The sequence below is a fragment of the Neolamprologus brichardi genome, chromosome 17 (assembly GCF_056152115.1).
Source record: "Neolamprologus brichardi isolate AB-2024 chromosome 17, ASM5615211v1, whole genome shotgun sequence".
Classification (NCBI taxonomy): Eukaryota; Metazoa; Chordata; class Actinopteri; order Cichliformes; family Cichlidae; genus Neolamprologus; species Neolamprologus brichardi.
In genome coordinates this window covers 21,840,187-21,857,948 of record NC_142120.1, presented here as the reverse complement: position 1 = coordinate 21,857,948, position 17,762 = coordinate 21,840,187, and the positions used below count along the sequence as shown (strand labels likewise).

The window sequence follows — 17,762 nt, the reverse complement described above, 5'->3', positions numbered from 1 at the left end:
ACCTCACCAAGCGGCTGAGATGTCGCAGTTCAGGTTGTCTGTTTAACTTTTTCTGCCGAGGATAATTTATGTGCAATTTTTTGCCACCTCACTGTAAACCAGACATTCCCAAACTTCAGACCGCCCAGTTTGAGTTTAAAAATCTTTGTGGTTCTCCCAAACCTTCAATCGCAGCTCAGATCATCACATGCACTGAAAATGAAGGATTTTGTTTGTTCTTTCATTGATTCATTTTGATCTTCTGATTATTTTTCAAAAAGTCTGCCAGATCAAACATGTTGAGCTACATGCTCTTAACCTCTTATGAATAAGAGACGGCAGAAAGTCACTTTACTTAACAAATTAAGTTCTTTCCAACTGATGTTGCGATATAAGATGGGTTCAGGCTCAAAAGCAACTCAGAAAAGTAAGTCTAATAGTAAGTAATAGTATTAAACCCCATTTGCTCAGTTTCTTTTTTAGAAGTAAACTTATCAGATTAAAATTTGAGGCTGACAGTTTTGTCTTTACCTCACGCGTGGTTGCTCACAGTCCGTGTACTACCTGCAGCTTTCAGCTGTGTCTGCAGTGTCTTGATTATTTTAGCTCTGATGTTGGACATTTGTCTCTATTTGTAGAACAGTCAGTCAGTGAAGACGCGCTCAGCAGATTAATGGAGGTAAACATCAGCTCTGTGTGCAGTCAGCGAGTCCCAAGAGTCGGATTTCCTCATGTTTCCTCCTGGCACGGTTCGGCTTGTAAGCAGCCTGGAGGGACCTGAAATTGAAGTTTTGATGTCTTGGTTCAGTAAATATTTGGAGAAGGAAACCCCCCTCCACCCCCACCCCCTTCGAGTGGAGTGAAAACAGGCCAGCAGGCAGCGGGTGCCGTGGGGCTCATGGTCGCCTCGATGTGTCAGGTTGTGGGTTGGGCTCAGAGCCAGGATGCCGCTGAGAGTCTCCGGCTGCTCGTCAGCACGCCGTGTCGTGCTTGGACTGCGCTGCTCGCTTTCAGAGCTCGTTCTGCTTCAGTCAGGTTGTTGAACAGAAAACATCAAGGCTAAAGAGGGAGGCATGGCTGCTGAGAAGATGGCGGGCCTCTTATTGGACCATATTTCCACAGCGTGGGTAACACTTTTTCTGCTGCTGGGACAGAGCTGGTTCTGCATTAGTGTTGGTTAGGAACCAGTCCGCATTTCAAGAGGTGTAAGAGATGACTATCACAGTGCAGTGCTGTCTCAGATGTCATGGTGGACACAATGTGTGGGCTGGGTCTGCAGTCACTGGTGACGTTCTTAAAGGAGATCCTCCATAGCCGTGTTCTGCTGGTGTTGCATTTTTTTTGCACAAACACCAACCGTTTTTGGTGGAGACATGCAGAGACAGTCCCACGTTTGGTACTGGATCCGCATCTTTTCCAGATGCAGATCTGTAGTGCTGCTGGAGCTGCTTAAGAGTCCAGAGTCCAGTCTACATTTTGACAGTTTAAAAAGGATTATATAACAATTCTAGATGAAGTTTGGATAATTTCCATGGAAAGCAAATCATAGTGGAGATGACTGATGTATTTCTCCTGAAATCACTGATTCTAGTTGCTCTAACCTCATGCTCAGGTAGCACCTGACTGTTGGCACTGGGATCAATCAGAACCAGTTCTAGATTAAGCACCAGCATTGTGTTAAAGGAAAAGAAGCATGATTCAATTCAATTTTCAATTCGATTTATTTTATTTATTTATATAGCGCCAAATCACAACAACAGTCGCCTCAAGGCACTTTATATTGTAAAGTAGACCCTAAAGTAATACATTCAGAGAAAACCCCCCAACAATTATGACCCCTTATGAGCAAGCACTTTGGTGCAGTGGGAAGGAAAAACTCCCTTTTAACCGGATGAAATCTCCGGCAGAACCAGGCTCATCTGCTGCGACTGGTTGTGGTGAGAGAAACAAGACAGGATGAAGGACATGCTGTGGAAGAGAGCCAGAGATGAATAACAAGTGTGATTCAGCAGAGAGGTCTATTAACACATGTTGAGTGAGAAAGGTGACTGAAAAGGAAATACTCAATGCGTCATGGGAATCCCCCAGCAGCCTACACCTATTGCAGCATAACTAAGGGAGGATTCAGGGTCACCTGATCCAGCCCTAACTATATGCTTTAGCAAAAAGGAAAGTTTTAAGCCTAATCTTAAGAGCAGAGATTGTGTCTGTCTCCCAAATTCAAACTAGAAGCTGGTTTCACAGAAGAGATGCCTGAAAACTGAAGGCTCTCCCTCCCATTCTACCTTTTAAATATTCTAGGAATACAGCATGGCTGCTGCTTTCTGAAACATCTGTTGTTTACATCCAAATGGTGGAGGTTCAGGGCAGTTTCATGAAGCATTATGTTGTAAAACTATGTTTATATCTTTGTTTTTTTGATTTTTGCAATCCTAATGATATTTCCGTGTCTTCCAGGTGAGCCTCTATTACTATATGCGAATAGGCGAGATCTTCGGCTCGTGGATGCGGCACATGAGAAGGCTAACGCCACGGTGGTGGTTGGAGGGTTGGAGGATGCCGCAGCTGTGGACTATGTCTTCTCCAAGGGCCTCATCTACTGGAGTGATGTGAGCGAGGAGGCCATCAAACGCACCTTCTTCAACCAGTCAGGGGCTAGCACAGTGGAGACGGTGGTATCAGGTCTGGCCTCCCCAGATGGACTGGCGTGCGATTGGTTAGGGAGTAAACTTTACTGGACAGACTCAGAAACCAATCGGATTGAAGTGGCTGAGCTGGATGGATCGTTGAGGAAGGTTCTGTTCTGGCAGGAGCTGGACCAGCCGAGAGCCATCGCCCTGGATCCAGAACGAGGGTGAGTCTGACCATCTGGCTGGTTTCCGGCCTGCAGGAGAAATATGGTGGTTTGGTTCCGAGTTTATCCTTGATCCAACTGAAGGTTACTGAGAGGTTTGGCAGATGATGTTACACTACTCTGATCTGCTTCTTTCCAGCTCTATTTTTGTTCTTGGAGCTTTGTATGATTCCTAGTTCAAACTAATAATAATTTCTTCTGTCTGGGGGGGGGTCAACACTTGAGGATTTTGTTGTTATCTGTCAACAGTTTCTTTTTGTGTGTGTGTGTGTGTGTGTGTGTGGGGGGGGGGGGGGTTATTGACATGTTGATATTAGAGATGGCATGATACCACTTTTTTATGACTGATACAGATATCATAAATTTGGATATCTGCCGATACCGATATGAATCCGATATAGTGTATTTTTTAATGAATAAAACTGTTTTTTTTTTTTATATCGTGCTGCATTTTGTACAAGTTCACACTCAAGTTTTAAAAAACAAAACACTAAAGCTATTGTGTTATACCTGTATGCAAAAAATACACTGCACCCAAAATATTTCATAGTTCAGCAATACTGATCTATCTAATTCACTTAAACCAACACCATCATCCCTATTCTGGTATTTTAAAGAGTACTTAGCAGAAATATTAAACAACCTAACTAATAGGGTTGTAAACTGCCAGCAAAAAAAATAGGCAACCACCCCCCCACTGATGCTTAATTGACGCAATCAACTTAAATTCAATGCATGTGTTTAAAAAAAAAAAAAAAAAAAAAAAGCACAGAAATCAATTATTTTTCTACAATAATTAAATAGATTCAACATCTTTCTTCAACAGAATTGCAGACTGCACAGATGGTACCTTCCCAAAGGAAAAAATACTATAGCTTACTAGGGTATATTAGACTTAATAGTTACTATATACAGTAATGGACTTCTATACATTTTACATCGGATTAAAACTTATGTGTGTAAGATTCAGATAATTATTTATTAAAAGCTACACAATTTAAATGCAAATAAGAAAGAAAAGTATTTCTTTGTACCCCCCTTTTCCCTGTTTATGCCCCCCACCCCCGGCAAAACTTTGCTAGACCCGCCCCTGCACAGTTACCAGCCGTCAGCTACGTAAAAAAGGATCCTGGTGTAGAAAGTAGGGCTGTTCGATATAACAATATATCTCGGATGATGATATAAAAACGTCTATCGTTTCATTTTACGCTATCGTTTGTTTCGCGGTTTGTGTCGCAAAATAAACTGTTTACGGCAATATTTTTTTATTATTTTGATGGTCACTGTAGTTAATTTCTTAAGGTTTTCTCTTTCTCTTACATTTAATATAACCACACTACAGACAGACAAGCGTTTGTTTTTATGCGTTGTCGTTAGCAACAATGACGGTAAAACCACTGCGTGTCCGCTTGTTCCACACAAACCTTTCACAATAAAGCTCAAGATCCTGTTGAGACTTTTCAAAATAAACTGAATCACGTGAAAGAGTATGCAGAGTGTTTACAGATAAGAAGCAAAAAAGAGCCGTCAGGTGCTTACCTTAGACTCAAACGTTAAAACAGGCTTTTCCTCGCAGCACACTGTGTAATAAATACTCACAAAGAAAACGGCGGCCGTTGCAACTTAAGTCTAAAAATGTATAGTTTCATGCATCAGTTAAAACACTCGACTCCAGGTACGTGGAAACACTTCACGCAAGTCAAGCTGCCCGAGATTCACGGAATTTACAGAAACTGTTACATTTTTGTGATTTATATTGTTATCGGACGATAGATGTCTTAATATTGGGATACGAGATTTTGGTCATATCGCACAGCCCTAGTAGAAAGTAATATTAAATAAATTCTAATTTTTGTTTCTGTTGTTTAGCTGCTGGTTTCCTCTTTCTGGTGCAAAATGGGCCAAAAACTAACAAGAGAGACAGGAGTCGCGACAGAAAAGCCGATTAGCCAATCATTGATCAGTTTCATGATTGAAGTAGCAACAGGAGAGGGGGAGAGAAGAGGCAGTCGCTCCATATATTGGTTGTTAAGCTTCACGTGGGAATGATTTACAAACATTCTGAGATGTTTGTAAAGCACACTTGCTTTACTCTCTCTGGGATAACTTTCTCGGAGATGAAATGCTGGTTTGGTAGCGAGGCTCCAAATGCTCAACCAGACCGGCGACAGGACTCGCACGCCACAGCCGCTCTATCACTTGACGCATACTGCTCGGACTTGCTAAGGTTATGAGCTGAGTTATGCCATGTCGCAAGTTTTGTGAGGTGCTTTCGTGATATTTAATGGATTGGATTACATTTTTTATTTCTCTCCAATATCCGATCCAGTAATTTAGGTCAGTATCGGACCGATACCGATATGTAATATCGGATTGTTCCATCCCTAGTTGATAGTCCAATAATCTCACAATTGACATTAGAATTCCACCTTTAATGGACAGCTTCCTTTTACAACAACTGAAAAGGCCACACACAAAACTTCTGCCCCCTTTTCCCAAATGTGCGTCGCAATGCCTCCCCCAGGACACTTGCGCAGTAAGTTACATACATCCTAACAGAATGATGCATCGTAGTGATGCTCTTAGTGTGTTACTAATTACTTATTGTAATTAGTTCTTCTTCTTCTTCTTCTTTTTCTTCTTCTTCTTCTTATAGTGTGTTACTAATTACTTAGTCACATTTTCTTAAATACAATAAGAAAAGTACAATAAGACAATAAATTAAGAGGTGTCCCCACTACAGTCTAAAGGTAAGGGAACAACATGCAGGGAGTGGCAGTGCTAGCTGGTTGGTAGCTGAGCTTTGAAAATAAGAACAAGGAGATTGTCCAGTAATATTTGCATTGCTTTGTCTCAGATGGATTAAAAAATACAAATAAAATGCAATATATCTGGTGTGACATGCTGATCTAGGGCTGGGCGATATAGACCAAAATTCATATCTCTATATTTTTTAGCTGGATGGTGATATATAATTAGGGCTGACACAAACGATTATTTTGATAGTCGACTAGTCACCGGCTATTTTTGCGATTAGTTGACTAATCAGATCATGCATCTATTGGATGTAAAATGTACCGCTTATTGCATCAGCATGCATCTGCACTTATTTAACTATCATTAGCTTACAGCTTGAAGTGTTTAAGGTATGTGTTAACTAAAAATAAAGAGCAGATGATAGTTTATTAAACTTTTAATGAAATTTGCAGATTGTCTCAGTGGAGTTTAATGAACTCAGCCATCTGCTCCTTGCTATCTAAAATATAACAGGACACTGGAGTAAATTGTCGACCATCTCACACTTCGGTTTAATCAGTTTTCTGTTTGACGTTTATTCAGCTGTGTGAAAACTGTAACTTTAATCTCAGCCAAACGGATTTACTCAGGAACAAATAAAACACTGAAAAAAGCCAAACAATAACAGTTTTAAGTTACCTAAGTGACTTGTATATCATGTTTAACCTGAGTAGCAAAAGACCGTGGGAGGTTTGATAACGATTTGCCGGGAGTCCGCTGTTCTCGCCGGCTCTAGTGAGCCTTGAACCCCGGCTAGCTATCGGGCTGGTGGGTAACAGATGTCTCCGAAAACATCGGAGCGCTTTTACAAATATGTGATATCTTGATAAACTGAGCAGATATTTGAAGTTTACACAGCTACATTCTTGCCTGAAAATATGGTAAAAGTTTATTTTGTGACCCAGAAAGAGTAATATTAAAACTAAGTAGCTGCCGCTATTGTTGGAAACTGAAATTGGCTGAGCCGTGCTATTCTGGGATAAGTTGGGCCACAAAGGATTCACCCAACCCATCCTTCAAATCTGGGAGAAAGTAGGACGCATTTGTCGGCTGCATTCGCAGAAGACTTTGAATTTGGAAAGCATCGCTGTAACGTAATCGACCTTCAAATTGGTCCTCCGCTGGCATCCTTGTACATGCAGTGCTGCCATCTTCTGTTTCAGTCCGTTATTACACTCTTAAATCCTACTACTTATTCCTCCATCTTTCAGGATCTTACAAGGCTTTAAACGGCACGTCAACTATTAAATTTGTCGTTGACGATTTTAATAGTCGATGTAATCGTGACTAGTCGACTAATCGTGGCAGCCCTATATGTAATGTGTATTAAGGTTGGGCGGTATGTAAAAATTTTACAACCAACAATCGTCAGTCCAGTAAGTAACGATATGCGATATAATCGCGAATACGCAAGCTTTTTGATGGGCGGAGCAATGTAATAATGCACAGACTGATTTGTGCATTTAGAGGACAGAAGAAGTCCAAACATGGATGAACTAATTGCCAAATTGCACACTGGAGGAGAAGGCGCAGATAGAAATGGACTATTACCTCAGCGAGAAGGCCGTAGACAGAGAAGATGATCCACTGGCTTGGTGGAAAATGCATGAAAAACGTTTCCCATTGATGTCACACATATAGCTGTGTATACCAGCCACAAGCACACTTCAGAACGCGTTTTCAGGACCGCTGGTAATATTGTTAAACAAATTGCTAAAACCTGATAAAGTAAACATGCTTGTCCCTGTCAAATACGTTTTGGTGTATTTATTTGAGATGCACCAAATAGCAGAAAAGACTTAACTTTACACCAGAGATTTTTTTTCCATGTTCCCTGGAAGAGACGTTTTGATTTTTGACTTACAGTTGTCCCGTGCTATAATGTGGTTCACCTTTTGCGGCCTCGCTGTTGCGCAGATTTTTTTTTTTTTTTTTTTTTTTTTTTTTTTTTTTTTCTTACAGCACATTGTGTTCTGCGTCCTGATTGGCTGTAGACCATTGTCAATCAATCTTGTGCCGTCTCTGTTGTACAGCATAGAATGCATCCAGCTTGTCAAATTTACATAAATCTTTGATCGCTAGCAGTGTGACTCTGAGGTGCTGTACTGTATGTTTGTAATTTTTTCTTCCCAACAAAGAAAACAATGTTGACGAAACGTTTTGCACCGTCAAAGGCACCTGCGGATGACTTTGGTTTCATCCTATAATACTGGACTTATTTTTCTATGAAGGTTTGAACTTTGAGAGTGTTTAAAAAAGAGAGAAAAGTGTGAAATGGTTCATGCCTGTCTGAGAAAAGTGTATAAAGTGTGTAGTGAGGGGTTTTACAGCCTTAAAACATGTATAATAATTGTAAAAAATAAAGTTGGCTACTTCACGGATTTCACCTATCGCGGGTTATTTTTAGACCGTAACTCCTGCTATAAACGATGGTCCACTGTATAGTGGAAAAAAGATGCCAGTTGCTCTTTGTTTCCCTCCTCACCATTGTGGTTTTTTATTTAATTAAAATGTTTTTGTTCTCTTTTTTTTAACGTAGTCAAAACCATGATTGACCATAGGCTGACGATAGCCTCAGCCTATCGTCAATAGTCGCCCAACCTTATTATGTATCTCAATTTTTTTTTCTTTTTTTTTTTTACCCCATAAGTAAGGGGTAAAAAAGACAGTTCTTAGTCAAACCCAGGGCTCTAGACTAACTATTGCCATGGTTGCACTGGTGCGCCTAACTTTTTTTTCATCTTATGTGCACCAGCACAAGGGTTAGGCACACCCAAATTTTTCAGCTGCATTGCTTAACATTGCACTTTCACATGTTCACTTTTTTTTTTTTTTTTTGAAAATTGCTGTCTATACAGACAATATTGATTTGTAAATGATTAACTAAGAATCTTGTCAAAACAAATTTCTTTATTTGGAGCACAGTTCTACAAGAAAGACAAGCTCCTGAAAAAGTGCTTGTGCTTAAAGTGCTTTGGCAATATTGTAGTCAATGGTAAACTTAATGACCTGCTTGCTGCTGCCTGCCCCTGAAAGGCAGTGGAGAGAGGGGACAGTTGGGCAGTGCATATAATGTGTTTTCTGGATACACTGTTTTTTAAGTATTTCAATTCAAAGTCACAAATGCAGTATTGCTGGCCATGGTCTTTCCACACTCACGATAGTAAATGCAGTGCATCATATTCTCAGCTTTACTCTATTTTAGCCATGGAAACTAGTCAAGCCACTGTCTTCGAAATGTATACACTTTCCCCCTTTTACTTTCAGTGTGCTCTGGCTCGGAGTCTATCGTTTGTGGCTCATTATCTGATGCCGTCTCCGGACCAGTGTTAGACATAACCTGAGAGGTTTATGGCTCCGTGTCAGAGGACTGGCTATGAATTTCAGATGGATCAGGCTTTACTTCACAAAAAAGTTATCAATCTTTCTTTTCATCTTTTCTTATTACCCACAGCTACATCCACTTCTCTCGGGCCTAGGCTACTCACTAGCAGATGCCTTTTTGTCAAAGTAACTGAGGATAAAACACAGATAAACATGAAGGAGATTTTCCTAGCATGGCTTTTATAGCAGATAACTGCCTTGAAAGTGCAGTAGAACAAAAACGGCAGAAAACCATGAACTTTTTAGTACATAACCAAAAAGCTCACAATTTTGCAGTTAAAATGTAAACTAAAAAGATGCAGAGCAAAAATAACAAAGGTCTTTAAAAAGGGTTCCGTTGAAGTAAAGTTTTCTGAAGTAGTACTTGTGTATTCCTGTACAATCATCTAGTACTTTCTGCAAAAAATGGGATGGTGACCTTGTCTTTAGCGATATGATAGGCCCCTGCTTTAGTCATCCTACTTCTTACTTTTTCTCTTGTATGGCACAGCATGAGTATATGAGTTCTGCAAGGTGGTTTGTTTCCGGGCAAGAGGCTGGGAAGACTTTGCGCTCTGGTATACAGCACGCAGTTTCACACACTCTTCATACTGCACTTTCAGACACTGTTGTAAATGGTGGAAAAGATTAGTAGTGTGCAAACCTTTTGTCGGGACACTTTTTTTTTTTTTTTTTTCCTTTAAGGATCATTTAAAAACTTGTGGATGTGAGTTTTTTTTCCTGTGTATTCCTATTTTTGGCACACACTAAAGAGCAAAAAGAAAATGAAAAATACTAATAATCTGCTGGTTTGTTAATTGTACAATTATTTGCTTAAATGTAATCGACATTTTGTTTATCAGGTAGTCAGTCGTGGCAGGAAGAAGCAGATTTCTGTTAAATATGTTAAGCATCAGAGCCCCATTTGAGCCAGGAAGGACTCTGCTACTCCCAGGGTGTGAAATAATGCAGTTTTCTGAAAGTTTCATTTACCCACAAAGTGTCCTGCGTAGGCGTTGGTGAGACGGGGCTGTTGTCCTTGGACCATCTCATTTTGCAATGTACAAGATTACAGCTGTGGCCTAAACCCAAACCACAAGCCTTTCCTAAACCTAACCAGCAACTGAAAGTGGAAGTACAAAAAGATGAAGTGTAAAACACAAAGGTCCAAACGGGACACAGACTGTGGTCTTCAGGCTGATGTGCCTGTGAGTTTACTGCAGAATTGAATAAAAATAGAAAATAATAAAAATAATTTAACAAAAGCTTGTTTGGAAATAATTCCCACTTTACTGTCTAAAACAGACGACAATTAGCAGTTTCTTGCTTGAAAGGTGATTTTTATTGATTTAAATTGTTAAAATGGGTTTTATGGCTCTTTCAAACTCTCCTGTGTTCCTGAAGTTTGATGTTTCTGCCTGAGCATCTTCCACCTGCTGATCCTAATTCATCGCTGAAGCTCGCAGCCTCGACACTGTCATGGCCAGCACTCACTCCTCTTCCTGTCCTTCATCAGCTCTCTTCCTCTCCCAGTGCTGCCAGCGTCTTCCTCTTGGGAGAGGTTGGATTACGATGTAAATCCATTAGGGTGCAGATAAAAGAGGCCTGTAATGTATTCATTAGTTTTATTTAAATTCGGGCCCGTCGCGCTGCCTCTCACCGTCTTCCCTTCTCTTCTCTCTTGGGTTTCTATTCATGGAAACTCTTCCCGCTCGCTGTTTGATCCACCGCTGTGTTGGAGATAAAAGTCTCGCCGAGCCGCTGGCACATGCAGGATCCCTCTCTGATACTTCACTCTGAGCTCCACTCTTGTTTTTGTCTGGTTTGTTTTTCAGTTGTTTGTCTGATGATTGTCTGATGAAACCGGGTTATTGGAGTACTCTGCCAACAACTGTTCACTTTGCCTTTGGCTCCAAAGCCTCACCTGGATATTAACAGAAAACTACGAGTGTTCATCTGTTTATTTTCAGCGGTGTCAGAGCATTTCAAGATTCTCCAGAGCAGAGTTTACACTGTGTACCTGAGCTTCAGAGTAATGTTAGGGAAGATGACCTGGATATGATGAAGCTAACAGTGTCAGAAACATGCTGTGCCACCCAGTTACAGCTAACCGGCCGTTACTGTAACGACCCACGTGCTGACTGTTAGTTCTGACCATGAGTGAAGTTTGTGTTGTGCTCAGAGCTCTTCACTCGCTGATGTTTAGAGACCTATGTTTCTAAGGTCAGCTAGTGTTGCTCACTGATGATGCTAGCAGTAGAGGAGAGGCATCCTTTGGATTTTAAATTCATCCAGAGTCTTTCACATAAAAGTCTGCAGGCTGTTTGATGCCTCCAGAGAGTCGAGGAACATCTCAGTTTTTAAGTTATGCTACAGTCTGTTCAAACATTGAATATAAAAAGCATTTAATCTGGGAAAAGGTTACCCAGCATGTTTAAAACCCAGAATAATTTGTAAAAGACTATTGCAGAATCCAGTGAACAGGACAGGTGATTATTTTAAAGTCGGTACACCTCGTTTACAGATGGTAATCGGCTGGTTTTGTGACTAAAACTGAATATTTTACTTCATCCTCTTTCTGCTGCTGTGAACACAGACAGCCACATGTTGAGAAAACTGATCATGTCAAGATTTGATAACCAAAGCCGGGTTAAAAACAGGTAAATGACAGCACACACCGACTGAATCTTTGAGCCAAGCTAGTGTGTGCAGATGTTCTATTTTTGTCCACGTGTTGTGAACATAAAAAATATCTTAATATTAAATCAATCGGCTCAGGGTAAATGGCCAAGTGCAGACAAACAAACATTTAATCAGAGAAAGTGAGGATCACCTGAAGGTTGTTTTTTCAGCTTTACTGTCTTGTGTTTTGAGAGAAAGCGGCAGAATTTGGTCCAGACAGAGGCTGAAACATGGAGGAAACGTGTTTTAAATGTTAAACATGGATGTGATCTGATTGATGGCGCTCCCAACATGAGTGAGGAACACTTGGCAGGATGAAGAGCAGTGTTGAACAAAGCTGTGATTACGCTCCAGTAAAACAACGACAGCAGCTTCTGATTTAATCAGCCGCAGTCCCCACTGTGCGTCTCATTAGCTCGGCAGCAGCGCGCTCTGAGGCTCCTTCTCCAATGCAGTCGTCCCTGTTTTCTCTTGTTTTGTTTGGTTGCGTGCGTTTCACAAAGGCCCATTGTTGCCGCAGCAGCTGTTTTGTTTTTCCAGCGGTTACTAAGCCAGACGAAGGTACTGCGGCAGCAACACGCCAGCTCCACTCAGTCATGGATGAGGGGAGAAAATGTTGTTTCTGCAGAGAGGAGGTAGACCCCTCAGCCGTGAGCTTGTGGACAGATAAACTCCCTCCACATGTGATGGGCTGATGACTGCATTATAAAAATGATTATAGTAATTCTGAAGATTTAAAGAATATGAAAAATGTTCCAGGATCTTTTAATTTTCCAATGTCCAACGTCTTTTATGCAACCTCTATGATCTTTTTTTCCTAAAGCACCCCAAATTGCCAGAACTTTCATTTCCTGGGTCCGTAGTTTAGGAATGTTCCAGCAAACCTTCAGCTCTTTGTTATCAGTATTTCTGCCTCAGTCTGAAGGTATGCAAAGATGCATTAAAACCTGTTGTCGAGTTATCTTGTGCCAAAATACGAACTGACACATTAAAATCTAGCTGGACTTGTACATCTTTTAGTTTTTGGCTAAGGACAGAATAAAGTCTGGGAAACCTCCTTTAAACTTCCTAACATGATGACGTCTCAAGCAGCTTGAAGTTTGGGACGTTTCCAAGGAACTAAAAGTTCGATGTGTTAAGGATGAGGGCTGCACTAAAGTTCAGTGGACCATTTTAGATTCTAGTTGGACTTGTTTTATCCCCAATTTTGTGACAGTACCAGTTCATGACAACACCAACAAAATATTAAGGTAGAAGCTTTTAAACTTCAGCTGGAATTGTTCGTTGGCCCATATTTAAGTTTCCCCTGAGGCAGTTTTAGTTTGTGGTCCAAAGCCAATACTTAAACTTGAACTAGTTTTGGTGTCAAGTATAAAAAAAAGAATAAAGTTCCAGAAACCTTCTTGGGTTTAAACATGTCCTCCAGCACAGTGACCTTTGTTTCTAAAGCAGGAAAAAGTCAAATCTTGTACTTCCATAGACTAAAGATGGAAAGTTTCCAAGGAACCAAAAGGCTTTTTGAGACACTTGTTTATCTGTGATTCTATCTCAGTTTAAAGCCTAGAAGACATTAGTCAGCTGATGCCTTAGAAAGCTGTTTCTGTATGTTAATGTCATGAGGCAAATGCTAAATGATGTTGGACACACTGTATTTTTGAAGTGGATGGTGTTGGATTGTAGCTGGACTTGTTTGTTGTTTCATCTGTAATTTTCCTGAGAAGCACTTTAAAACTGGTGCCTAACCCTTTAGGAAGTGAATCAAGTTGTGTCTCTATTCATAGGTCCTCCATCACATGATCTGTATTTCTAAGAAATGCAGAACTTTGACTTCCAGAGAATAAATGTGAACTTTCCAAGGAACTCTTAAGGTTATTTCAGTTTTGTGCTTTTATACCCCAGTCTGAAGCCCCTCGAAGAGGATTTGAAACCATCATCTCATCTTTAAACAAGTCAGACAGGCGGGTCCTTTTTTTTTTTTTTTTTTTTTTTTTAACTCTGTGAAAAAGACAAGTCTGGGCTCCAGCTTTGGTGATATTCTTGAAACGCTTTACCTGGCAATGTTATTCTACCTGCATCTGTCTTTTATTTACAGTTTTTGGGCATTAAAGATTGACTTCCTTACAGTCTGAAGATGTTGCAGTTGTCTTTGTTACTCTGTAATGCTAAAAACTGTACCCTGCAGGAATTCAGTTCACAGCTGCTCGTAAGAAGCTTCAAAGAGGGACATTTTTAGTGTTTGTAATAAAGTTTCTCTGGTGAAGTGAAGCAGCGAGTGTTTCTGCAGTCAGGTTTATTGTGTTGCAGCAACACAGTCTTTGAGGAAAACTGGTTCTTCAAATCCACGGTGGAACGCAGAGCTGGACTCGGTTCAACCGGGATGATTAATGCATCAGGTACCAAACACAATGCAGCTCTTGTGGTGAGGGGATGTGTTGTGTGCTCGGCATTTCACTGCAGCTTTTCTCTCCCCTCTCTGCCTGGCCGGGGCCTCATTGTTCAGGGAGGGAAAAACACACCCTGAATGTTTCAGAGCTCTGAAGTCCTACCTGCTGCTTCTGCTGCTCGTGCCGTCTCAGGACGCAGCTCTTCATTTGAAGAGATACTGAAACCCTTCGGTGCCGACCTGTCACAGCCAACGGCTCATCTGGCCGCTGCCGCTTTGCTTTGTTCGCAGTGAAACCCAACCAGCTGCGGCGTTTAAAGGCTGCTGGGCAGGCTATCAGTTCAAGCTTTTGTCTTGTCTGAATGGGATTACGTGGAGAGGCCCAGCAGCTCCGTTTTTGGGTCAGTTTTTCATTCAGAAACATGAAGTTACAGGATGTGACTGTACTTTCCTTTTATGGCTCACCTGTGTGTCAGTTTACTCATCAGACTGACTCACAGTGAAAGTGTTATCCCAAATATCCAGTTAATTGATGGGAATTAATGTATAAGCCTTAAAGCTAAGGGCGAAAAATCAGCTAGGCTAGTGTGTGATCAGTGGGCTTCTTTTCATCTTTCAGTCAATTAAATCACATCAAAGTGTGAATATATGCACTGTAAGTACTGTACACTGTACTATACACAAGTCCGTCACATAGAAATTGGTCAACAGGGTGTTCGAGGCAACCAGAGATTCCAGAAATAAAAATGAAGCCGCAAGAATAATCCCACTTTCCTTTCTTTCGGCTTTGTTCTAGCTTCTTCTTATCACAGCCCCTTTGCTGTACGATTACTCACACCTACAATTTGTTTCCTGGAAAATTGAGCTGCTCACAAACTCAAAGTAACGTCTGAGTGAGCTCCCTCTGTGAAGACTTTCAGGATCCGGTTACAGTTTTCAAACTTCAGAGGTTCTAACTCCAGCTGTGAGTTTTCCATCAGCCTCTTTGGATCTGCTGATGTTCGATTTCAGTTTGGCCCTGAGTCTAGGGATAAAGGGGTCTGTTCTGCTCTCCATCCCTGCCTGGGCTGTGGGGGGAGGTGGTTTGAGATTGAGGTGTGGGATCTGGGTGGAGGAAAAAGAGGCTGTCCAGCTGTGATGGTAATTAAGGCAAACAAAGAGGAGAATTAGCTGCACAGCAGGAAGCCCCGCCTTCCTCATAACACCTCCACATGTGTGCTTCATGTGAGGAAGACATGGTTTTTAGAGCTGTTGGACTCTGGGAGAGCACATTAAAACAGTTTTTCTTTCACAAAGCAGCTTGAAACCGCAAAAAACCACTGATTATTCAAAAAAAAAAAGAAACGGTTTAATCAGGGTTTGATGGTATTGTTCGTGATTTAATCGGCTGTGGTAGAGTTAATCTGATCTCAATCTTTAGCCCAACATTGCTCATAGGTGAGTCGACCTGGACTAAACCTGACGAGCAGTAAAAACAGTGGAAAACTTTAACGATGACAACAGCTACCTAAAAATAACAGAGGACACAATCACACACTGCATTATATTATATTACCAGAAACTTTCTAAAAAGTAGTATATTTAGATTTGGTACATGGTGTCACCCCTGGGTATCCCTTTTTCATCATATTGAGGCTTTACCAAAGAGAGAGAGTGAAAAAGTTCAGCTTATTTGGACTGATGAAGAATATTCTGTGTTTGTATGTCTGAGAGGCTGGAAATCAAATACCAGCCCCCTGCCTGCAAACTGTGGTTTCTACAGGCCTTCAGGCCTGCTGACAGAGATCACACATCTAAATATTTCAGGGACATCCAGCATCCATCATTCTGTTAATGTGAGCTCCACTCCCAAGAGTCTCCGTTCACTCAGCCGCACTACCAGATATTTACAATAAAACCTCTGAAGGACGTATCCTCGGTGGTTTCTAGATAATAGCATTTATCTGGAGCTGAGATGGTCGGGTGGTGTTTTTTTTATTTTATTTTTATTTTATTTTTTTTATTTGAACTTTAATAATTTAAATGAGTTGCTTCCTGCACATGGCAGCTTTTAGCTCCTGCTGGCTCGTTGTACATCCTTATTGGCCACTGATAAGTCGGAGCAGGAATAATAATTAAACAGAGTTTATTTTGACTCAGTTTACTGTCGAGTTCTGTGACTGATGTTGTTTATTAGAAATCGGTGAGCTGCGATGTCTCTTTATTATGATGATCCTGTAGTTTATTTAGAAACCGCTGCACAGATTAATAACAGATAACAGCCAGTAGTTTGCGGACAGCAGTGGAGAATGATGTAATGCAAGGAGGGAGGGAAGATGATGTTTAGGTTCTCTAAAATTTGTACTGCCTGACCATCATTGTCTCATTTCATGAAAATGATGGTTTAAAATGAAAAAGTCAAAACTTGTAGGTTATGTTGCTGTGTGTAAAAACTCATCTTTTACTGCACAGCTGAGAGCTGCGCTGGTTCTGCAGTAGTTTGTGGAAAACGATGAGGTGCATGTGTGATGTATGAATTTCACTTGTCTCTCCATGTGTGGCCACGCTGTTTAGTGTGGAGTGATTAGTGTTTCTGTGTTTGTGATGGTCATTTTTCTGTGTCTTCAGCTTCATGTACTGGACTGACTGGGGCGAGATCCCAAAGATTGAGCGGGCGGGCATGGATGGGACGAATCGCTCCATGATCATCGATAAGGAGATCTACTGGCCCAACGGGTTGACGCTGGACTACAGCCAGCAGAAACTGTACTGGGCCGACGCCAAGCACAGCTTCATCCACCGCTCCAACCTGGACGGCTCCTTCAGGTACATGCAGCGCCACCTTTAGGTTTTTTGAAGCTGGGTGATGAGTTTTTTCAAAACTGTAACATCAGAATCCGAATCAGAATACTTTATTGATCCCTGGGGGAAATTATTTAACATGCTGTGTGTTTTCAGGGAGGTGGTGGTTAAAGGTGAGCTGCCTCACCCGTTTGCCCTCACTCTGTTTGAGGACACGCTCTTCTGGACAGACTGGACCACCCACTCCATCCACTCATGCAGGAAGCAGACGGGAGGTGGCCAGCGTGTCGTCCACTCCAACATCTTCTCTCCCATGGACATCCACGTCTTCAGCACCAAGAGACAACACACCGGTGAGTCCAGACAGTTTCATCCCCTCCGACATGTTCACTGACTCACTCGGGTAAGAATCTGAGCTTTGAAAAGGACAAACCAGGCCTCTCTGCAGATGTGTTTAACAGCTGCATATTTCCTCAGTCTTCACTTGTCCTCATCTGTGATCAGACGGTCCTCTTTCAGGCTGTGGAGAGCACAGAGCCCTTCAGGTGTTGAACAGAGGCACATCCTTCCATCCAGATGTGAGAATATCCAACATGTGGAGTCTGTGAAGCTCCAGCTGCAGCAAACCTCATCGGATTGATGCACAAATGTTTTTGTTGGCTCTCTGATAAAGAATCTGAAACACAATCAGATTCCTCGTCTTGTGTATTTTTATACTTGGGGTTAAATTATTCACAGGAAAAAAAAGCTCTAGAAAATCCTTTAAAAACCCCAACGAGGTGTTGTGGTTTGTGCAAACAATAGCTTGGCCGTGTTAATTCAGGGCAAACAACAGCAAAGTTTCCTCACTGAGAACATGTGGCACTAATTAAAAAACCAAGCACTGACAGATTTGGTATCACTGTGCTGTGAAAATGCTGTTTA

General features: G+C 41.3%; 2 protein-coding genes across 5 annotated transcripts in view; one reads left to right on the top strand and one right to left on the bottom strand.

The window, feature by feature from the left end:
• The window catches only part of LOC102790106 (protein NLRC3), a 99,111-nt gene that overhangs the window by 42,583 nt on the left and 38,766 nt on the right, over window positions 1–17,762 (bottom strand). The gene's annotated exons all lie outside the window — the stretch shown is intronic.
• The window catches only part of lrp6 (low density lipoprotein receptor-related protein 6), a 43,815-nt gene that overhangs the window by 3,458 nt on the left and 22,595 nt on the right, over window positions 1–17,762 (top strand). For all 4 annotated transcript variants that reach the window (XM_087831107.1, XM_087831105.1, XM_087831106.1 and 1 more), the window contains exons 2-4: window positions 2,437–2,833; window positions 16,665–16,862; window positions 16,995–17,191. In XM_087831107.1, the coding sequence (XP_087687233.1) occupies window positions 2,437–2,833; window positions 16,665–16,862; window positions 16,995–17,191 (792 nt within the window). The remainder of the gene's footprint in view (window positions 1–2,436; window positions 2,834–16,664; window positions 16,863–16,994; window positions 17,192–17,762) is intronic.